The sequence below is a fragment of the Saimiri boliviensis genome, chromosome 21, assembly GCF_048565385.1.
Source record: "Saimiri boliviensis isolate mSaiBol1 chromosome 21, mSaiBol1.pri, whole genome shotgun sequence".
Lineage (NCBI taxonomy): Eukaryota > Metazoa > Chordata > Mammalia > Primates > Cebidae > Saimiri > Saimiri boliviensis.
The window spans coordinates 3120688-3144315 of NC_133469.1; the positions used below are offsets into that span (position 1 = coordinate 3120688).

At 53.8% G+C, this 23628-nt stretch overlaps 1 protein-coding gene across 1 annotated transcript in view; it reads right to left on the reverse strand.

Moving 5' to 3' along the window:
* Positions 1-526: 526 nt before the first annotated feature.
* SHISAL1 (shisa like 1) overlaps positions 527-23628 on the reverse strand; it is a 114253-nt gene continuing 91151 nt past the window's right edge. The window contains exon 5 of the mRNA XM_039463191.2: positions 527-6477. Within this exon, the coding sequence (XP_039319125.1) occupies position 6477 (1 nt within the window). The 3' untranslated portion in view covers positions 527-6476. The remainder of the gene's footprint in view (positions 6478-23628) is intronic.

Sequence of the window (23628 nt, forward strand, 5' to 3'; positions counted from 1 at the left end):
GCTGCAAGGACGGGTCCAGCCTGTCCCTTCTGCGTCCTCAGTGTTCCTGCTGGCAGGTGGGGCCAGAATGGAGCCTGTGGTGTCCAGTGTGAGGGACACATAGTCCCAGTGTCGGGGACAGTGGCTTTTCAGGAGCTTGATGCTCATTAAAGGAGGCTACTGCTGCCTCCCTCGTCAATGACATGACAAACGGCACCGCACGTCCCAGCAGAGGCCACTGACAGCCGCCGTCGGCAGCGATCAGTCCCGCGCCCCCCACATGCTTTTAGCTCTGTCTCGTCGGGGGCTGGTGCCAGATTCGGGGCTCCGTCGTGCCTCTCTGACCTTGCCATACCCTCTTTGGCGGTGGTGTCCACCTGCCATCGCCATCAACTGCTCAGGATGAACGCGTGTGCCCAGTGCCACCCTGTTCCTCAGCTGGGACCCCAACCCCTGGTCCTCCACCCTCCCCAACGGAGTGGCAAATTAATTACAGGGGCACAGCTTCCCTTTAGCCTAACTTGAAACACTGACGTAAACGCCAAACTAGGGAACAGTTGACATGACACTCCTTTATTAAAACCTAAGGACATCGTTATAAAAACTACTGTATATAAAGACAAAAGCAGAGCAACAGCGGTCAGTGAAAAACACATCACTGTTACATTCTAGTAGTGTTATTAGGAATAGTATTGGTTTTTGGTTTTCCCGGTTATCTGCTCTCAGACCCCATGCCTGCTCCCATGAAGTCGGGGTGCACAAGGGAGAAAATGTTGCCGCCCCTCCCCGTGCCGCTGCGCGCCCTTTTCAGGCTGGCCCTGGAGAGGACACACCGGCCTTTGTTGGGAGGTTTCCTGCCTTGTTAAGGTGATGAGCCCCCACCTCGTGACTGCACCTTGCCCAGGTGCTGACCACTTGGTTATTTGTGATGTGTGTCAGTATCTTTAAAATAGGGCATGACGAAAAATAGAAACCGGGTATGAGAAACTGACGTGCAATTCCAAGAGGCTTTCTCGGGCGCCCAGCGTGGTTCCGGTTGTGGCCAGGGTGGCCATGTAATCTATAGTTTTCGATCCAGTGCTCAGGATTGGTGCTGACCAATGTGGGATTCTGCACTTTTTGGAGGGGCTGATTTAGTGTCATTCAACAGGGTACCTCATCCCACAAACCCAAGGGTCACCATTGTCGGTGCAGCCCATGTAAACGGTATTCCTGGGAGCCCATTACCATTGGTGGGACAGTGTCTGGAGTTGAGCCCTGCAGCAGCCCTGCATTTCGGTCTGTCAAGGGCAAATCCATCAGGGCTTTGAGGTGAAGGTAGTTGTTCCAGGTACAAAGTAACTAATAGCCAAATCTGCTCATTCAGCCATCACGGATCTAGCACCAGCTGGTGGCCAGGGGCTTGGATTATAAATGGGGGTGGGTAGGGCAATGACAGCTCCACAGTCACTCTGGGGGGTGGGACAGTAAGTTTTCTGCGTCTGTTTTGTGACTCTGAACATGTCTGTTAGGCAAAACTCGTCGTTTAGCAGGTGGTCCCAGCTACAGCAGGAAGGGCTCCCCGATGGGCGCTCGGCAAGTATCTGTTGAACGGGGGAGGGAAGTGTACCTCACTGCACGGGTTTGCTGGGAGGATGCTGACCCCTTCCAGCTGGCCCGAACTGCCTAACTTTAACATTTGAGCTTTTCTGGCCACAACCCCCAAAGTTCTCTGCATCCATTTAAGTACCAGAGCGGGACGTGTGGGCACTACAGCAAGGCGCGAGGGCACCGTGTGGTATCTGCCTTGCCTTCTGCAGGGCACAGGGGGTGGCTCCAGCCCACGGGTGTATTCCTGGACTGCCAAGGGCAATGGTCAGGGCGTCATCCACACACAGCCCCTCTGAGCATCCGGAGGCTGTTGGGGGGGGCCAGGCAGACACACGCTGATGCCCAAGAATCCCTGCACTGCACCGTTCCGACCCTAGGTTTTCACAGACGAAAGGGGCCCACGTGGATGTCTCCCTCCAGTGACGGGTGGCCCTTCAACATGGCTAAGACGTATGCCCCCAGTAACCCATCCAGGGCTCTAGTGTTTTTTCTTACCTTCCACCCCAACGGAGTCTCATACCATTGCCCAGGCTGCGTGCAGCGGCGGGAGCTCAGCTCACTGCACCCTCTGCCTCCTGGGTTCATGTTATGTGAATTTCAAGCATGGGGGCATCTGTAAATTCGCTTCCGCACAGGTTTTCTGGGAGGATCCTGACCCCTTCCAGCTGGCCCGAGCTGCCTAACTTGAAACATTTGAGCTTTTCTGGCCACAACCCCCACAGTTGTGGGACCAGCCAGCCAAGTTGAAAAATTAAAATAAGCTAACAAAACATTCTGTGCGTCTGCACCTCAGGGAACACTGTTTCCTTAATAGACATGGTGGCTGTGAAGGCTGCCGAGCCAGCGGAGGGGCCGGGGTGGGACGGCGGCTGGAGGGATGAAGGGCCCCACCTGGACAGAGGCCTGTGGGGGAGTCAGGGCCAGGCTCGGCCCAACCCACAGCCACAGTCCTGGTCTGCTTGACTCACTAGACCTGAAGAGAGCTTTTAGGTTGATGGCGAACTGGGAACCCTCTCCCGTCTCAAGCAGCCTGTTAACCCCCATTCCTGGCGGTGTTTTTGCCGACATTCCCAAGTCCTTCACTTCAGTTCTGGGCCAAGTTTGAATCCGATGATGGGGGGAGAGCCACCCACCCAGGGACCCCTGTCAGCTGCCCACCTGCTGCTGTCTAGAGTATTAGAGCCAGCAAGAGGGACGGGATCTACCTGTGGCATCACCTGTGTGCGTGCACACCTGGTTACATGTGCGTGTGTGTGCATGTATGCACTTGTGTGTTTTCAGTTAAGGCCTGTTGCACGTCGGCAGTAGTCAGGGGCTGGCCAGGCGGGTGAGCAGGCTGCTTCTCTAGGTGCAGGGCACGGTCAGAGGCTAACGTGAGGGCATCGAGCCAGCGGGCACTACCAGCTATTGGTTCTGAACAGAGATTCTGAAACACACAACAGTCACACTGTACACAGACGAGAGGGGAAGCATAAAACTGCTCGTGAATCACACACAGTTCCCAGCGGGAAACGGTCCTTATAAACGCGGGCGTTCCACACAGCAGCCTGGCACGCAGGTTCCTTTGTGGACACCGTGTCCTCTTCTCTCGTGTTTGTCTTTTCATGTTATTACAAATTACGTGGTGATGGACAGAAGCTCACAGTAAAAAGTAAACGTAGGCAGCTTAGAAAATTGGGTGTAGGAGTCACTAAAAAACGCTAACTCTAGAAATCTAAACTTGAACTCATCAGGACCCTGAAACCCTTTTGTTCTGAGGGACGCTACTCATTGAAGGACTTGCCAGCCACGGCAGGATGGGGACAAGGTGTATGACAATGACCTGGGGACCTAAGGGGTTCTGAATACACACCCCCACCTGCTTTCCACACCGAGCGTTCACACCCATGTGACACTGTTGTCTCCCCTCGGCTCCCCCGTGAGACAGCAGGTGCTGTGCTCCTGGAACCCCACTTCCCACACTTCATAGCTGAGAGGCAGAGGCTCCGAGAAGGGAAGCGGCTGGTGGGGTCGCCTGCATGGAGGAGGGGGCTGTGGTTCTCTGCACCTGCCTTTGTTGAAGGCTACCTGTACCAGGTGTGTGGGGTCTTGGTGATCTCTGTGGAGGCCTCCTGCTGGCCCCGAACGCTCCACGCCTCAGCCTGGCTGCCCCAGAGGTACTCGGCAGAGCGGTGGGACAACAGATCCCACCGGGCTTTTCATTTCTCCCCGAAGGACCTCTGTTGGGGCCAGCAGGCATGTCCTTCTAGAAGGTTGTAAACATTAAGGGATGCTGCTCCGGTGAACCCCAGCTCTGGCTGTCTATCTGGCAGTGACCTCTGACCCCAGCTGTCCAGGAGAGGGAGGCAAGGCCACCAGTTCTTTTGGCACAGGAAGCCCCTAAAGAGCATCATCCAGAATAGCAGGACACCAGGGTGGCGACCCCTTACATAACCATCTGACTCCTTCCTCTTACCAGTGAGGAAGCTGAGGGCACAGGCCTGGCCTGAGGTCACTCTGCTCTCAGTGGCCGAGCTGATGTCAGAATCTGGGTCTTGCTCCCCCCTCCCCCACTGCTGCCAAGGCTTCCTCTACCTCCCGAGGCACCGCCCAGGGGATGCAGCTGTGGCTGCCCCCGCTGGGCTTGTGGGCAGGCTGTGCACCCCTCCATGGCAACATGGCCCTGAGATGGCTCACAGCAGGGACAGCAAGCCATTCCTGTCTCTAATTGAGACCCCACGCTGAGGTTCTCCTACTTTGCCTCGGCCAAGCCATATGCCTGGAAGAGACGGCTGGTCCCAAAGACTGGAGCCAGGGGCCTGGGTCTTCCACAGGTGACCTTTGGGACCCTGGGCAAGCCACTTGACCTGGCTGAGTCTGTCTTCTCATCCATAAAAGGGGGAGAGAGCCCCTTTCTGGGGCTGTCCAGAGGATGGAGAGCCAGGCAGCGCGGAGGATGCTTTATGCCCTAGCAAGTTGTTTCTGCTTTCCCAAAGGCAGGGCACTGTGTTTGTGCAGCGTGATTCAGTGGAGTCCAGAGCTGGGCACTCCGTCTGCCTTCCCTCTGGGTCCCAGCCACCTGGCTTGCTTAAGCTTCCTTGAAACCACCAAACTTATGGCTGCCACAGGGCCTTTGCAGGAGCTGTTCCCTCTGCCTGGAAAGCTCTTTTCCTATCTTTAATACCCATGGCTCGCTCCTCTGTCATTCAAATCTGGGCTTCAATCACTTGCTCAGGAAGGACCTCCCAGACCCCTCCAGGTGCACAAGGCCTCACCCGCGTGTCCCCAGACTGAGCTCTCAGCGGAGCACTCACCGTCCTGCGCCTTCCTTCTTCACCGTCTTCCCACCCCAGCTAGAAAGTCAGCAGGGACCTGCCCCGCTCACTGTCATGTCTGGTGAATGGATGGGCGGTCAGCATGAGAACAGTGGGTCTGATGAAGTGAGGAAACTGAGTCAGAGGATACAGACGTCTATTAAGCAGGGCCTCCCAAGCTAAGAGCTGGGGAGATTTGGTATCACTAGCAGCCATGGAATGAATGCGTCTACACTGGCAGTGTAGCGTCTACACTGGCAGTGTAGCGTCTACACTGGCAGTGTAGCCTTTAGAGATGTTTGTGATCATCATCGTTTAAGTGATGCCATCTCATCTGTGCCCCAGGGAAGGGGGGCAGGCGTGGAGGCGATTAGCTCCGTGGGTGGATGTTATGGGCATCTAAGTTTATGTGGAAGTCCCACTTTAAAGTGGATGGATTTCTAGAAGCCTCCTCTCTTGTTACCCTTTCCAGCAGACATCCATATGTCTGTCTCTCCCACCAGATGGAGAGCTCCCCAGGGGCAGAGACGAGGTCTGGCTCATCTCTCATCCCCATCACTGCCCAGCATGGGGCCTGGCACACAGCAGGCACTTAGCCACAATGTGTGCTGAGTGGATCAGCGCGCCAGGCGGTGATGGTGGAGAACTCAGGGTGATGGCCTGCAGAGGCATCAAGGAGATGCTGCCGGCCTCGTGCAGGGCGTACCCTGGCTGGGGAGCACGTCATATCCAGGGTGTTGGAGACTGGACTTTGGGTCCTGCACCCCTGAGGTCAAAGGAGGGGTTGATCTCCTCCTGGCCATGTGGGCCTGGGCACCCCATCCCCACTGTTTCTGCAGGGGGTTAGTCATACCTGCCTCCCAGGTGGTGACAGGGAGTGTGCATGAAAACACTTAACTTGGTACCTGCCACCATCAGCCTGAGAGGCGTCCCTTAGTATTACTATCATTACAGGAACGAATCCTTTAAGAACCAACCCCGACTGGCATCTTCAAATCCCCAGTGCCCCCCGAGACACAGAGGGGCTGTTCTCTGTGCTTAGCAAGAAACTGGTGGCCCAGACATTGACACCACACCGATGAGAACCCCCAGCTAGAGGGTGGCCCGTGCCCATCAGAGAACTTGAGTGGAGGAGCCCCAATAAAAACCAACCAAGCAAGCAAGAGGAACACCCCACATCACACACGCGCACGCACACACGCACATTCAATATTCTGACATAAATGGGCCCAAGGGGCCGCTAGTGGAGGGAGCGGGGGCAAGGGAAGCTTCGGTTTTCAACCACAGGTGTAACTCACAGGCCTCAAACCTCCTGGCTGGAACCACAGTCCACAATGAGTCACCTCTCAGAAGCCACCAGCCCAAAATAAGACTATTGCTTACAGGCAAGTGGCTCAGAATCCCTTCCCCTGTACCCCCAGCCCCTACCCCTGAGTTTGCTCCTAATCTGAGAAGTCCACGGAAGGGAGCTTTGGGCACAGGCTGCATTTCCTCCTCTGCCACCGCCACCACCGTGGCTCTCCCTGGCATCTCTGTAGAAGGTGGTGTTCTCGGAGGCTGCACCAGGTGCTTCAGCTCTCATCTCCTCCATCCTGAGGCACAGCAAAAGGGTTTTCTGGAAGAAATAGAAAAAAGTGTTACACGGTGCTTTCTCCATGGGGACCCACTAGGGACATTTCTCTCTGGCCTCAGTGCCAAAAGAAGCCAGGTTTCCTGAGCACCTGGCATTTGCTTTCTGAACACTGTGAACCATGTGACTGTAAGACTGGAAGCAAGACAATACTGTCTGCTATCATTATAGCTCCATAGAGTGCTGGAGCCCGGGCCCACGCAATAAGACAAGAAAAAAAGCATAGAACTGAAATAGAAGAACAAAAGTTTACAGTTAATTATGGATAACTTACATAGAAAATTGAACAGAATCAACAGGTCAATTAGTAGAATGGAGAGTACAGACAGAGATAGAATAGTTGACCTAAAAGACATCAAATCAACTTATAAAATGCAAGAGTGTGCAGTCACCTCAGCAATGACCAGGGTAATTATATGTCTGGGCTTGGGACAGTCTCGGTTAACACCTATTGTTTTGACATAATTTTTAATATTGTTCCCCTTTTACCTTCAAAAGTATTCTGATTTGGATGATTATATGGTCAACCTTGCTGTAAAAAACTAAAAGTATGAAACACAGATACGGATACCATTCATACTGACAAACACCATTATGCGTTTTGGAATGGCACTAAGATGACCATGTGATAAAAGGGACAGAGAAGGGACCAAGGGGCTCCTGGAACAGGGAAGAGTCAGGAGACCAGCGCAACCAGATCTACAGTGTGGAAACAGGTCTGCGGGGCACTTGGAGCTTTGAGTGGCAGAGGCATGTTGCAAACGACACACCGGGGAAAAGAAATATTAACTCCATCCGTGGCAGGCAGCACGAACCCCACTGCCCCGTGTCTGTTACAGGGGCAGCTGCCCAGTCACAAATACTTACCTTCCCAGGGGGTAGTCACATGACCCGGTCTGACCGATGCTGTGTAAATGGGAGTCTACGGGGAAGGGGATAGGAATCCCCGGGAAGATGGACTATCTTGCATGCATGAGAATGAAGGACGCTCACTAACACAGGTGCAGTGGAAAGCAGGGGAGAAATTTCATTCTGGTGGCAGCCCACCCTGGACACCACGGCAGGAAAGTTTCTGTCACTTGCGTACGTTGCATCTGATGACAGTTCTTAACTGATAAACCATCTTCAACCAGGCTTAAAGTGCATTTTTTTGGGCAAACGGAGAGGTCAAGGGAGGGGCTCTGACAAAGCCAGCAAAGCCCACCTGTCCAGAGTGAGCAATACGCCAAGAGGCAGGACCTACTCTCTCTTCTTAGCATCAGTGGGAATCTGCACAGGGGCTAAGGGTGAGGGATTCTGTGGGGCCATCTCCTCTGCTTCACAGAACAAAGCCAGGTCCAGGTATTCTTCATCACCCACTCTGTTTTTCTCCATAGCACCCATCTCTATCCAGCACACCACCTATTGTACTTACTTGGTCTTCCCCAAATAGAAAGTTAGCTACAAGAGGGCTAACGTGATTGTGTATTTTATACACTGCTGCATTGCCAGGGCCTAGAAAAGTAACTGGCATACAGTAGGGGCTTAATAACTATTTGTCAAATGAATGAATGAACCATCTTTCAAGTATAAAGTCAACAGAAAAATGTGCTGAGCATGTTTGTGAATTACAGTTCCCATGACTCCTTCTTAGTAAAATTATTCAGGACACCCTTAGGCAAATCAAGAATGATTCAAAGGATGGGCAGATGATTTTTTAAATGTTTTGTGGATGGATGGTGGTGATGGCTGCTGTATGAGTCCATTTTCATGTGGCTGATAAACACATACCTGAGACTGTGCAATTTAGAAAAGAAAGAAGTTTAAATGGACTTACAGTTCCACATGGCTGAGGAGGCCTCACAGTGGGAGGCCATGTTCTGTGGGCTGGGGCAGGCAAAGAGCTTGTGCAGGGCAATTCCCGTGTTTACAGTCATCAGATATCGTGACATTTACTCACTATCATGAGAAAAGCATGGGAAAGACCCACCCCCATGATTCAATGACCTCCCACTGGGTTCTCCCATGATGCCTGGGAACTGTGAGAGTTACAATTCAAAATGAGATTTGGGTGGGGACACAGCCCTACAGTGAGAAGGTCCTTAATGATCCTGAACTGTACAGTTAAAATGGTAAATCATATGTGCATTTTACCACAATTCGAAGGTCGAGCAGAAGCATAACAAATGCAAATGAAGAAACATCCAGGGGTCACGGTGTAAATGGAGCATTGCCAAGAGCACCAGAATTGTGCGTACAATTTGTAGAATTTGCATAACTGTAGGACTATGCTGCAGCCCGTCTAAAGATTATCGCCATCACAGAGAAGAATGAAACAAAACAGAGAACTGGCATAAGTAATTAAAAAGTGGGAGGGGCTGGGTATAGTGGCTCATGCCTGTAATCCCAGCACTTTAGGAGGCCAAGGTGGGCAGATCACCTGAGGTCGAGAGTTTGAGACCAGTCTGACCAACATGGATAAACCCTGTCTCTACTGAAAATACAAATTTAGCTGGCCATGGTGGCACATGCCTATACTCCCAGCTACGCAGGAGGCTGAGGCAGGAGAATTGTTTGAACCTGGGAGGCGGAGGTTGCCATGAGCCAAGATGATGCCTTTGCACTCTAGCCTGGGGCACAAGAGCAAAACTCCATCTCCAAAAGAAAAAAAGGGGTGGAGGTGAGAACAGGGGAGGTAATATAAGTAAACTATGTCATATTCATGTATAGTTGTGGAGCTTAAAGAATTGCTTAGAAGTTTAAAATTAGAGGCATCAAGGTGAACAGAAAAAATATAATCAACTAAAAATAAAAATAATGTGATGGAAAGGAGACAAGAGGAGGAAAAGCAGAAATATTCTAATTTTGACATCATTCACAGGAGGGAGAAAATAAATGTTGTCTAGAGAAATAAGAGGATTAAAGCTATCATGTCGTATTATAATTATAAAGATAACCATGGGATCAAAAATACAGCTTTCCAAATTATCAGAATACATACAAAAAATAAAACAGACAACAGAGACCATATGGTGAAAATTGACAACCCCCACAAAAGCTCTAAAAGCAGAAAGCATATCAAACAATGATGACGGAACAAAGACCAAATATATCTGCCGTATCAGTAATGGTAATGCGCCATATCCACTTGCTCGAAAAAGAAAGGACTGGCTCACAAGCAGGTGCCGTGAAGGTGGGATGATTCAGAAAGGTTTCAGACAAGGATGGGCAGATGACTTTGACAAAGTTCTGCAGATGGATGATGATGACGGTTGCACTACAGTGAGAAGGTACTTAATGCCCTTGAACTGCATGCTTTAAAAATTAAAATGTGGCCAGATGCACTGGCTCAGGCCTGTAATGTCAGCACTTTGGGAGGCCAAGGTGGGTGGATCACAAGGTCAAGAGATCAAGACCACCCTGGCCAAGAGAGTGAAACCCTGTCTCTACTAAAAATACAAAACTTAGCCGGGTGGGGTGCCACACACCTGTAGTCCCAGCTATTTGGGAGGTTGAGGCAAGTGAACCACTTGAACCCCAGGAGGCGGAGGTTTCAGTGAGCTGAGATCACAAACTCTACTCCAGCCTGGTGACAAAGCGAGACTGCATCTCAAAAACAAGGTTAACATGGTAAATGTTCTTTGCATTTTACCATGATTTTAAAAAAAAAAAGGACGAGCAGAAGCATAACAAACAAATGCAAATTAAGATAAAGCAGGGGTCATAATATCAGACACAGTTGAAGTCAAGGCAAGAAATACTGAATAAAAAAAAGGAGGGCGCTGTGTGAGGGTGAAGGATGAGAGTCACCATGAAGATTTAACAGTAATGAATGTTCATGTACCAAATAGCATAGCCTCAACATCCACAGAGCAAGAACTACTGGAAATTTAGGAAGAAAAAAGTATGCTAGTGTTGATGCATTTTTCTTTCTTTCTTTTTTTTTGAGATGGAGTCTCGCTCTGTCCCCCAGATTGGAGTGCAATGGTGCAATCTCTGCCTCATCCTCCTAAATAGCTGGTATAACAGGTACTGGCCTTCACGCCTGGCTCTTTTTTTTTTTTTTTTTTTGCATTTTTGGTAGAATCGAGGTTTCACCATGTTGGCCAGGCTGGTCTTGAACTCCTGACTTCAGGTGGTCCGCCTGCCTTGGTATCCCGAAGTGCTGGGATTACAGGCGTGAGCCACCATGCCCGGCCTAGTGCATTTTAATTCACCTTTCTCAATCCATTTCAGATGCAGCTGGCAAAAATAAAAGGAGATGGGGTGCCTAAAATATCTAATTAACAACTCGTGTGTGTGTGTGTGTGTGTGGTGTGTGGTGTGTGTGTGTATGTGGGGTGTGTGGTGTGTGTGTTGTGTGTGTGTGTGGTGTGTGGGTGTGGTGTGGGTGTGGTGTGTGTGGTTGGTGTGTGTGGTGTGTGTATGTGGTGTGTGTGTGGTGTGTGTGGTGTGTGGCTGTGTGTGTTTGGTGTGTGGTGTGTGTGGTGTGGGTGTGTGTGGCTGTGTGGTGTGTGTGTGGTGTATGTGTGTGTGGTGTGTATGTGTGTGTGTGGTGTCTGTGGTGTGTGTGTGGCGTGTGTGCGGTGTGTGTGGTGTGTGTATGTGTGTGTGGTGTGTGTGTGGTGTGTGTGTGTGGTGGGTGTGTGTGTGTGGTGTGTGTGTGGTGTGTGTGGTGTGTGGTGTGTGTGTGTGGTGGGTGTGTGTGTGTGGTGGGTGTGTGGTGTGGTGTGTGGTGTGGTGTGTGGCTGTGTGTGGGGTGTGTGTGGTGTGTGTGGGGTGTGTGTGGGGTGTGTGTGTGTGTGGCTGTGTGTGGGGTGTGTGTGTGGCTGTGTGTGGGGTGTGTGTGTGGTGTGTGTGTGTGTGTGTAAAATGCAGTCTACCTTCCATTCAAATGCTCTTGAAAATGCATATGCAAAAAATGACTATCCGTCCACAAAGACAGTAAATTCCCCCCCAAAAATAAGACATTCCCAGATCACAATACACCGAAATTGGAAAATACTAATCATGAAACCACAGATCACACCAGACTTTGCCACCAAGAAGTTTATAAACACTTAAAAATAACCTCGAGTTAAAGAGAGCAAAAAATAAACTGCAGCCTATCTAGACAATCCCAAAGTCCAGTGTCAGGAGCTGTGGGGTTCGGCCAGGCCCACACCGAGAGGAAAACGCGTAGCCTGAAACAGTCGTCTTGTTCATAGAGGCGGCGGCGTGGATTAACTGCCCAACTCAACAAGTCAGAAAAGGGCAACAGAGCCCCAGAAAGACACAACAGCAGGAAGCAAATGGAACCAGAAATGAAGTTAACAGCAACAGAAAAAAACGCATCAATAACTCCATGTTCTTTTTTTAATTTTTAAATAAATTTTTTTTTAGAGACAGGCTCTTGCTCTGTTACCCAGGCTGGAGTGCAATGGCGCGATCTCGGCTCACCGCAGCCTCCGCCTCCTGGGTTCAGGCAATTCTCCTGCCTCAGCCTCCTGAGTAGCTGGGATTACAGGCACGCGCCACCACGTCCAGCTGATTTTTTGTATTTTTAGTAGAGACGGGGTTTCACCATGTTGACCAGGATGGTCTCCATCTCTTGACCTCGTGATCCACCCGCCTCGGCCTCCCAAAGTGCTGGGATTACAGGCGTGAGCCACCGCGCCCGGCCTTTAATTTTTAAATTAATTTTTTTTTTTAGAGACAGGCTCTTGCTCTGTTGCCCCAGCTGGAGTGCAATGGCGCAGTCACAGCTCACTGCGACCTCAGAGTCCTGGGCTCAAGCGATCCCTCTGCCCCAGCTTCCTGTGTAGCTAGACTACGGGTGTGCACCACTACAGCCAGCTAATTTTTTTTTGTAGGGATGAGGTCATGGTGTGTTGCCCAGGCTGATCTTGAACTCCTGGCCTCAAGCAGTCCTCCTGCCTTGGTCTCCCAAAATGCGGGATGACAAGCATAAGCCACCGTCTCTGGCCCCAATGACTTATTTTTGAAAAACAGTGAGACGTGTTCACTGCTGGGGAACCTAATGAAGCAGAAGATACAACACAAAGAAAGTGGAGGTGGCCAGGCCTGGTGACTGAGGCCTGTAATCTCAGCATTTTGGGAGGCTGAGGTCGGGAGTTCGAGACCAGCCTGGCCAACATGGTGAAACCCCATCTCTACTTAAAAAAAAAAAAAAAAATACACAAGTTAGCTGGGTGTGGTGGCAGGCACCTGTAATCCCAGCTACTCGGGAGCCTGAGGCAAGAGAATCGCTTGAACCTGGGAGGCGGAGGTTGCAGTGAATTAAGATTGTGCCATTGCACCCCAGCCTGGGAGCCAGAGCAAGACTCTGTCTCCAAAGGAAGAAAAAAAAAAAAGGTGGAGGTGATTGCTTGGAAGGATTCTCCTTCCAGCTTTTCTTCTCACGGCCCCTTAGCTGCTCCCAGCAGGCTTTCCTCCAACTTCTCTGCAGAATTTGCCCTTGTCAAGGTCGTCAAAGACCTCCGCATTAAGAAACCCAGTGGTCAATTCTCAGTGCCCCTTCCACTCATCCTCCCAGCAGCAGGGACTCCGGTGATCCCTCCACCTGCTGCCAGGACACTGCAGTCAGTCCCTTCTGGTCCCCCCCCCTCCTCCCGCTGCTCCTGCTCCAGCTGCTGGTCCGCCCACGTCTTCCCGACCTCCTCTCCTGCATTCTCCCTACTCACTCGTGGATCTCATCTCCTCCCAAGGATTTAAACACTATCTTTATGTTGAGGACTTTTTTTTTTTTTTTTTTTTTTTTTTTGGAGACAGAGTCTTGCTCTGTCACCCAGGCTGGAGATATGTCGACTTTTTGAGCCTCAAACTCTCACCTGAACTCCATTCTGATGGCCAACATGTCTACTCAACATCACAAAAGCAATATTTAATAGACACCTCAAACTTAACATACCCTGAACGAATACATCCCCATCTTCCTCCCCCATCCAGCTTTTCCCGCAACTTTCCCGAGTTTAGGAAATACAACTCCAGGCTGCCAGTCGCTCTCCTTAGAGGCCGGGAGTCGTCTTTGACGCCTCTCTTCCTCTCACGCTCCACATCCAACCCAGGAGCAAATCCCGCTGACCCTTCCTTTGGAGTATCAATAAGCCTTTCACTTCCTGCTGCCTCCACTGCTCCTACAGTGGCACAGGTGGGCAGGATTCTTACAGTGGTCTCTGCGCTGGTCGGTCCGTTCCATCTGCTCTCAACACAGCAGCCGGAGGAGCCCTGTGAAAACCTAAGTCCAATGACGTTATCCCTTTCCTCAAAACCCTCAGTGGCTCCGATTCACTCAGAGCAGAAGCTAAAGCCCTCCCTGCCCTATTCCTCACCCTCTTCCCTTTCATTCTCGCCACTCCAAAGGTGATGGTTTGCTTCATGTCAATTTGACCGGGCCACAGTGTGCCCCGATATTTGGCAAGACATTTTTCTGGGCGTGTCGCAAAGGTGTTTTGGGATGAGATGAACAGGTGCCCTGACAGACGGAGGAAAACAGTGTCCTCCCTGTGCAGATGGCCTCATCCAACCCGCAGGAGGCCTAAACAGAACCAACAGGTGAGGGGGAAGGCAGGCTGTCTCTGCCTGTCTTTGAGTGGGAACATTGTTCTATTCCTTTTAGACTCAGGCAGGGACTGGATCTCACACCGTCAGCCCTCCTGGGTCTCAGACCTCCGACTCACACTGGATCTCACACCGTCAGCCCTCCTGGGTCTCTAGCCTTGGAGTCACACTGGATCTCACACCGTCAGCCCTCCTGGGTCTCTAGCCTTGGAGTCACACTGGATCTCACACCATCAGCCCTCCTGGCTCTCCAGCTTGCTCACTGTGGAACTCTGGATTCCTCGGCCTGCACAGCTGCCCGAGCCAGTTCTCTGCAGTGTATGTCTCCATGTGTGTCTGCATGTGATCGGTTCTGTTTCTCCGGAGCACACTGACTAACACACCATCTGTACCAGCCTGCTCCTGTCTCTCTTCCCGGATAAACCCAAGGCTGATCCATGATCTCCTTCAAGCCACCTTTTCAGTGAGCCCCTTGGCCACCTGCTAAATTATCCTCTTTCTCAAACGCCCTCCCCGCCTGCACGTTGGATTTCCCCTGGGCACTCTCCCTAACAGTCCACATATGTCACATACGCACGCATAGTTAAAACCGCCTGCAGTCTCCGTAAAAGCAGGCTTTTTGCTGCTGTTGGCCCGCGGCCGTATCCCCAGGGCCGGGGATGCCTGGCACAGGGAAGGCACTCAACGAAGATGAACCGAAGAAACGGAAGAACAAAGGTGGCTACCGCCCGCTCGACTCCACGGGAATCGGGAAGCCCCCATGCAACGGATCGATTTCCAAGAAAAATCGCCCCAAGGATCCGGGACGGGAGAATCTAAACAGACCCAATGCCAAGAAGAAAGAGAGAAACTGTCAAGCAGCAAATCCAAAGTCTAAAATAAGAGAGATGCAAATGAAAGCCGTAATGAGAGACGATTTCAGAGCGCAGACAAAAGGGAGCATCCGCACTCCCTCCCTTGCCGCCGTGACACAGATCAAAAGGGCCGAGCGCCGGGGCCGTGGGCTGCTTTGGCTTTCCGCTCCACTGCTGGTTCGGGGGACCCTGGGGTAATTTGTGCGAAAGGCAACTCAACACATGCCTACGACGCAGAGGCCACGTCCTCCGACCCAGCAGTCCTGTGTAACAATTATCCTACAGACATGCTCACGGGGGCCACACAGGTACCAGGGGTAACAGCAGGAGGTTAGGATCAATCAAGTGTCCGTCGTTCGAATGACCCGTTCAAAAACAGCTCCGCACAATGGGGAGCCACGCAGAGACCAGGCAGGCCCGGACCGCCGTCCTTGGCCACCTGGCGTGCCCTGCTTTCCTTCCCTGGGCGCTGGTCATCGAGATTCAAAGATTCACGATCCGTGGCACTAATGCCACTTACCCGCAGGGCCCTCTGCCCTGAACGCTAGTCTTGAATTCCCACCTTCCTCCCCAGGGCAATTTCTATACTTACCACTCAATGTTTCTGTAAGCCTAAAACTGCCTTAAAAAAAAAAAAATCTATTCGTTACATAGATCACAACATTCATAGGACAGTGAGATGTCACTTTAAATCCATCAGCTCAAACTTAGGAGATCGGGTGATTTGAAAGCTAAGTGAACACCCACAGAGGGGACCCGCCAGCCTGCTCTGCAGACGACCCGGCGACCTCCGCCCGCAGCTCCCCGGGAAGCTCTGGAGCTGGTCTTCAGGGGAACCCAGCTCCCTTCGTGGGAAGCTGCATGAGCCCAGGCATCTTCTTTTTTGAAACCTTCCAAGTTCAGGGGTGCAGGTGTGGGACGTGCAGGTTTGTGACGCAGCTCAAGTGTCTATCATGAGGGTTTGTTGTACGGATCATTTTATCACCCAGATGGGAAGCCTAGCGCCCATTAGTTATTTTCCTGGTTTTCTCCCTCCTCCCGCCCCCTGCCCTCCAGCAGCCCCAGCGAGTGTCCTTCCCCTGCGTGTGCCCACGTGCTCTCATCACGTAGCTCCATTTACAAGTGAGAGCACGTGGTATTGGGTTTTCTGTTCCTGTGTTAGTCTCCTGGCCTCCAGCTCCAACCATGTCCCTGCAAAGAACATAATCTTGTTCTTTTTTATGGCTGCATAGTATTCCATAGTGTGCACACAGGCATCCATATGGTTCTCAGAAGTGAGGACGCAAGAGCCCCTATGGCAGAATGCGTAGATCTTGCACACATCATGTTGGGTAAAAGGTAAGAAACACTATACATGAGGCCGGGCCCAGTGGCTCACGCCTGTAATCCCAGCACTTTGGGAGGCTGAGGCGGGTGGATCACCTGCCATTGGGAGTTTGAGACCAGCCTGACCAACGCGGAGAAACCCCATCTCTACTAAAATTACAAAATTAGCCAGGCGTGGTGGCGCGTGCCTGTAATCCCAGCTACTCGGGAAGCTGAGGCAGGAGGATTGCTTGAACCCGGGAGGTTGTGGTGAGCCAAGATCGCGCCACTGCACTCCAGCCTGGCTAACAAGAGCGAGACAGACAGAAAAAGGGAAGAAAAAGAAAAGACTACACGTGAAAACATACGATGCACGCAAACACTTCTGTGTTCCCAGCATTGTACGTAATTTAGAAATCACAAGAGGTAAGAGTGGGGTGGAGGGAGCAGGCAGTAAGGGCCCGTCACAGCCGCCGATGCGGGAGCTACGGACCAGGAGGTGTGGCCGGCTCCACATTCCGGACGCGAGGGTTGGAGACCAGAACGAAGCCTGGCTGACTCGACCACGAGGCTGAAACACTGAGAAGGCAAGGCAAGTGAGAGAGGGAGGAGCGTGCTCACCCAGCCCGCTGTGTTCCCAGGCGGAGACCTGCAACAGGGTGGCCACGTGGTGCCAACAGCGGGGTGGGGCTGCTTCCTGGGTGGAGGCCTTGGTTGCACACACGAGCTCCTAGAAGCGCTTCCTGCCCCTGGGTTTGTGCAGGGCATGGCTGTGTGTGGGGATGGGCAGCCATTCTCACGTGCCAAGGGGAGCCGAGACGCACAAAGGACTTTGGGTTCCGTTAATAGAAGTATACGTGCCAAAATAGAGAAGGGGACCCCAAGTCCTGCTGATGTTTGTGGCGGCTGGACCGCGACAGGATTTCAGCCTAGCAGGGCTCGTGGCGAAGTGCCCAATTCTCCAAGAATGTATCTTTACCTTCGGCTTTCTCCCTGTGTGTTCACTTCCTAGCTCTTCAGGAACGCAATGCTAACATCTACCTTCTCTCCACGAGGCGCTCCCTGCAGGCTTATCCACCTAGTTCGATGCGCTTCGAAATTCTAAGGCCCAAGCCAGGCACCCTCTGGGATTCTCCCCGCCAGGAGGTGGCCTCAACACCACGGTCAGTTCACAGCCTAGCTCTGTCCACCACGCGCCCTGCGGGCTGCCTGAGAAGACACAGAAGCGAGTCACTGGGACCCTGCCCCTCCCCACCCCTCCCCCGCATGCCTTTCACACCACGTTCCCCTTTAAAAAACGACCCCAGTTCCCTTACGTCAGGAGCCTGCACTGTCCCCTCAGCCAAGCTCTGGAATCAAGTCACTCTTTCTCCCCGACCTCGCTCTGTTCGCTGGATTCTGCAAGTGGCAGGAGGCTGGACGTGTGCTCGCTTACAGCCGGGGCCCAGACCCCGCTCCAGCCTGCGTGCTGCACGGCCGCCTTAGTGGGAGAAGAGGAAGGGGGGATGCCCCGTGGACCCCTCGTCAGCCCAGGCCCTGGTGACAATTCAGTCTCTGGCCTTGGAGACCCTGTCTGCAGGTGCACACGGTGACATCAGGCTGATAAAGGTTGGGACAGAGGGAGCCCAGGGGCTGAGGGGAGAGAGACGGAAAGTCCGGGAGGCCTGCAGAGGAGGTCCAGATGATGGTCTGGCCTCTGCTTGGTTTCCCCCAGGAACGCTGAGCTCACTTCTTTACAGGCTATCTGGAAAACTTGTGTAATACGGGACCAAATCCCTGCCTGTGCTCCACAGCCTGGCCTTCCTGGCCCACGTTGGTCCCTCTGGGATATGGGTGGCAGCAGCCATGCCCCTCCTCACTGCTCTTTGCTGCTGCAGGCTGGCATGGAACAGAGGTTGTCCACTGTGGGGTGGGGCAGCATCACCCCTGACTTTGGGCGAAGCCTCCCTGTGGTTGCCCCTGCAGGAGCCTGCGTTTCCCAGAGGGCAGAGTGGCTCCGGTCACCCCCAGGGATATGCCCCGTTCGCTGGCAACAAGCACAAAATTCAGGCGGGTGGAGCCTGGAGGGGCGGCGTGCCACGGGGCATGCGGAGGGCGGCTGTGGCATTGACACGGGTCTATTGCTCGTGCCAGTGGTGACAATGTGGTGTTTGCGTCATTACTTGTTATATGTATATACACACACACGACATAGATTCTTTTATACAGTATACCAAATTATACTTTTATACTGTATACTATATACTTGTCTTATCTACAGACCTTATATAATACCTTATGTATACACCGTATACACGTTACTATATACACCTTATGGATCTGCTATACAGATTCCATATGTATGCTATATAGATTCTTTTATCTACATAATATACAATACTTTTATACCTTATATACATATTTTATGCCTTACATATACTATATGGCTTTTATACTTTATATATACCTTATACATATACTACATATACCTGATATATATACACGCTATATACACCTTATCCATACTGGATAGATTCCTGGTGTATATATACATCTTATATATACTATGTAGATTCTATACCTTTAAAGTTTTTATATTCTATATATATACCATATAGATTCTCTTGCAGAAAACGAAATATTTAAAATCAACGGCATTTAAAGAAAACCCATTCTGTTGACAGTTTCTTACAGGGTAGAGTTCCGGTGCGTCAGCTGGGCCTCAGGGCCTCTTGCCACTGGAGCTCCATCACGGCTTTCAGTCCTGTGGTCTCCACTGCAAGCCCTCTTTCCAGAAAGCCCCAGGGTGCTCTTCACACTGCTGGAAACACCCTCCCCTATCTCCACCTGGAAAACTCCTATCCATCCTTCAAAACCTCATGCCCTGGGCAGCCCTTCTGTGCAGCTCATCTGACTCTCACGGCCTTTGTGACACCCTGCACCACACAGCACTGCAGAGTTCCCTGCGGAGGTGACCACGGCCTCACGTCAAACAAGGCTGGTTCAGATCCTAGCTGTGCCCCTCCCAGCTGTGTGACCCTGGGCAAGCCATTAGCCTCTCTGGGCCTTACGCACCCACCTCATACTGCTCTAGGCCATGTTTGCTGCCGCAGCGGGGCTATCACTCCCGTGGACGCCGCGTAGCCCGTCAGCCCACAGTGTCCCCGGGACCCCGAGGCCGCCTCCTCACTGCACAGCCTTCTGGAAGGAATCTTTGGCCAATGTCAACCCTTGTTCTGCTTTCGTGGCAAGGCGTGGTCACGTGCAGGGCTGTGGCCTGTGAGTGCAGGAAGCTGTTCCCATGTGGCCGTGGGCTCCTGCCACGGAGGGCACCCGCCTGCCCCGAGGCAGGGCTCATGTGTCCCCTCGGGCACTCTGCAGGTCACCTCGCCCCTCACTGCCAGTCCCTCCGACCCCAGCCCAGGCCCCCCCAGCGCTTCCCTCAGTCAGTGTCAACTCACGGCCCCTTGGACCAGGCCTTCCACAAGCCGGGACGGTGGCATCTTCTCCAGCCAGGCCTGGGCTGGGGGCTGGGGGCATGGACCCGAGTCAGGTGGGGGCCTTGCCCTCCAGGGCTCCAAGCTGGCGGGGGAGCTACACCAGGACCCCAAAACTAGAGCAGCGCTGAGTGTCTGGAAGTCCTGGGGACCTGGCCAGGGTGGGATGGAGGGAAACGTTCCTGGGAGCAGCCACAGAGCTGGGCCCGGGGCAGGGTTTGCTGGGACAACAGGGAGGATCCTCTGGGCGGATGGAACAGCCTCCGCCAAGGCCATTCAGAGGATCACGGCGAGCGGGGCTGTCCTGGCACAAGATGCTCCCGGCAGGGGTGAGTCTGGAGAGGCGGCAGCCACCAGGCCCTCGTCTGCCAGGAGGAGGCGCTTGGACCCAGTCCCAGGGCCCTGGGGTGTCGGCGTGGAAGAGCATTCCTAATTCTCACGGCGCCAAGATTGTGGCTGCAGGGGACCGAGTGTCTCTTCTGCGCCGGGCGCTAGACCAAGCCCTTCCCACGTGTGCAGCCTCGGCGCTCTCAACAGCCCCGGGGGTGGGGACCCCTAGTCCCTGCAACTTGCTGATGAGGGAAGTGAGGCTCAGAGAGACGACGTCACTAGCCCAGGGCTGCGTCTCTAGCTAGGAGTGGAGTTTGGCCTGTGCTGCTGACCCCAGGGCCACACAGGCAGCTGTTGTGTCCATCCGGGACGGTAGCCTGGGCAGGGTGGAAAGCGGCAGGCTGCCCTGGTGGCCGTAGTGGCCCCGGCGACAGAGGAGCTGAGCCTGGCACCGGGAGCAAGGTCTGCAGCTGGCAGTCCCTGCGGGCTGGCGCCTGCAACCCACATGGCAAGATAACAGAGCACCTGGCAATTTGAATAACAATGGAAGCTTCCAGAATGCAGAGGGTCTGTGACAATAACCCTTCCTGCCAACAAAAGCGGAGGAGTCAGGAGGCACAACACGCCTCCTTGCCAGGTGAATCGCAGACAGCGCGTCCTCTAGCAGTGCCCGCAGCTTGGGCTGCTTGGTGCCAGCTCTGCGCGCGGGGTGTGGGGCTGGGGGCCTGAGCGTGTTGTTCTAAGGGATTCTCACGGGGCCTGAGAGAATCCTACTCTGTAACTGTGTCCCTGCAGACAGTACAGGGACATCGAGGGACCTATTCGGGGCGAGGTGGTCGCCCCAAGGAACGCCACCTCCACACGGAGAGAGAGAGAGAGATGCTGCCGACGCACTGGAGGTGTGGGTTTGGGGAGAGGGAGGTGACCCCAGAGTAACTGGCTGGACCTGATGTCATCAGAGTCCTAAGTGAGCAAGCGGGCGGCTCAGTGTCAGCGGAGGGGAGGTGGTCACCGAGGCAGAGGTCGGAGAGACGTCCTTTCGTCTGGAAGGGGCCACAAGCCAAGGAATGTGGGTACCTCTGGGAACTGGAGCAGGCAAGGAAACGGTCACCCCGCGGCCGCCAGCAGTGCCCCGCGCTGCTGGTGCCCTGTCCACGAGGCTCCTTTCTAGCTGTGGCCCCCGGACCCGTACAAGACGAAATCCGTGCCGTTTTAAGCCACTGCATTTGTGATCATTTACGACAGCTGCGTGGGGCACTCACACAGGACCCCAGGGCGACGTGCGCGTTCGTGTCACCAGGAGACGTGGATGCGCTGGGAGGTGGGAACAAGCCGGATTTCCTGAAAAGGTGACGGAGAAACCGCGTGGAGTGTCCACGGCGTGCACACAGCACGGCAGGCAGAGGGAGGGGACCGCAGCACTGGCCGCCGGCGTCCGGCGCGACTCCGAGAGAACAGTCGGGTCAGGGCCCGAGGCCAGGGGAGAGGTGGCGGGGGCCACCAGGAAGCCATCGGGGCCGCGGGGAGGTCTGACATCGCGCCCTGGAATCCCCCAAGCTGTCCAAGGAAGACGAAGGTGCCTGGTGCCCTTTGGCGGAATGCAGACCGTGTGACACGGGCCACCAGACGCGCTCCCCTCGGACGCGGGTCAGCTGGCGCCGTGCCGGGTGGGGGTGCTGCTCCAGAAATGTTTCCCGAAGGAACCCCTAGAAGCTGCCTGGGGACACCTCCAGCTCTCGGGTGCCCAGCCCCACAGGGGCGCTGCAGCTGCCTGGGTAAGGGGGAAGCCCCCCGCCCGTTACAGACGTCTGCACGCGCGCCAGCTCATCTGCGCGCAGCCGTGACACCCCCAGTCACAGCTGAAGGGCTTGAGGCTGGGGGAGTGCGGGGAGCCGGGTGCTGACTGACAGATGTCCCACCCCCAATCCGTGCCCCGTCCCCTGCTTTTCTGGCCTCACCCCAGGCTTAGTGTGGGTCCCGATGGGACGACGCCGTTCCCGGGTCCCGTCTCCCTGGCACCGTGCCCGGCTCCGGGATGAATGTGTCTGGGCAGGCTGGGGGGGGGGGCTGCTCCCGGGGCCCAAGATACGGGAACAGAGTCCGGACTGCCCAGCAACACACGGGCTGTGTGACCTAGAACGAGGTCCCCAACACACACACACCACACACCAGAGCCCCCAACACACACCAGAGCCCCCAACACACACCAGAGCCCCAACACACACACACACACCACACACCAGAGCCCCCAACACACACCAGAGCCCCCAACACACAACAGAGCCCCAACACACACACACCACACACCAGAGCCTCCAACACACACAGCAGAGACCCAACACACACACCAGAGACCCAACACACACACACCAGAGCCCCAACACACTCACCAGAGACTCAACACACACAACAGAGCTCACGACAAACACACCAGAGCCACCAGACATACACCAGAGCCCCCAACACACACACCAGAGCCCCCAACCCACACACACCAGAGCCCCAACACACACACGAGAGCCAAAACACACACACCAGAGCCCCAAGACACACACCAGAGCCCCTAACCCACACACACCAGACACCAAACACAGACACACCAGAGCCCCCAACACACACCAGAGCCCCCAACACACAACAGAGCCCCAACACACACACACCACACACCAGAGCCTCCAACACACACAGCAGAGACCCAACACACACACACCACACACCAGAGCCCCCAACACACACCAGAGCCCCCAACACACACCAGAGCCCCCAACACACACCACACACCAGAGCCTCCGACACACACAGCAGAGACCCAACACACACACACCAGAGACCCAACACACACACACCAGAGACCCAACACACACAGCAGAGACCCAACACACACACACCAGAGCCCCAACACACTCACCAGAGACTCAACACACACAACAGAGCCACCAGACATACACCAGAGCCCCCAACACACACACCAGAGCCGCCAACCCACACACACCAGAGCCCCAACACACACACCAGAGCCAAAACACACACACCAGAGCCCCAAGACACACACCAGAGCCCCTAACCCACACACACCAGACACCAAACACACACACACCAGAGCCCCCAACACACACCAGAGCCCCCAATACACACCAGAGCCCCCAACACACACCAGAGCCCCAACACACACACACCACACCAGAGCCTCCAACACACACACCAGAGCCCCCAACACACTCCAGAGCCCCAGCACACACACCAGAGCCCCCAACACACACCAGAGCCCCAACACACACACACCAGAGCCCCAACACACACACCAGAGCCCCAACACACACACCAGAGCTCCCAATACACACACCAGAGTTCCCAATACACACACCAGAGTTCCCAACACACACACCACACACCAGAGCCCCGAAAATACACACACCAGAACCCCAACACACACACCAGAGCCCCCAACACACACACCAGAGCCCCGAGCAAACACACCAGAGCCCCAACACACACACCAGAGAAACAACACAAACACCAGAGCCACAACACACACAACAGAGCCACAATACACACACCACACACCAGAGCCCCCAACACACACACACACCAGAGTCCCAACACACACACCAAATACCAGAGCCAACACACAC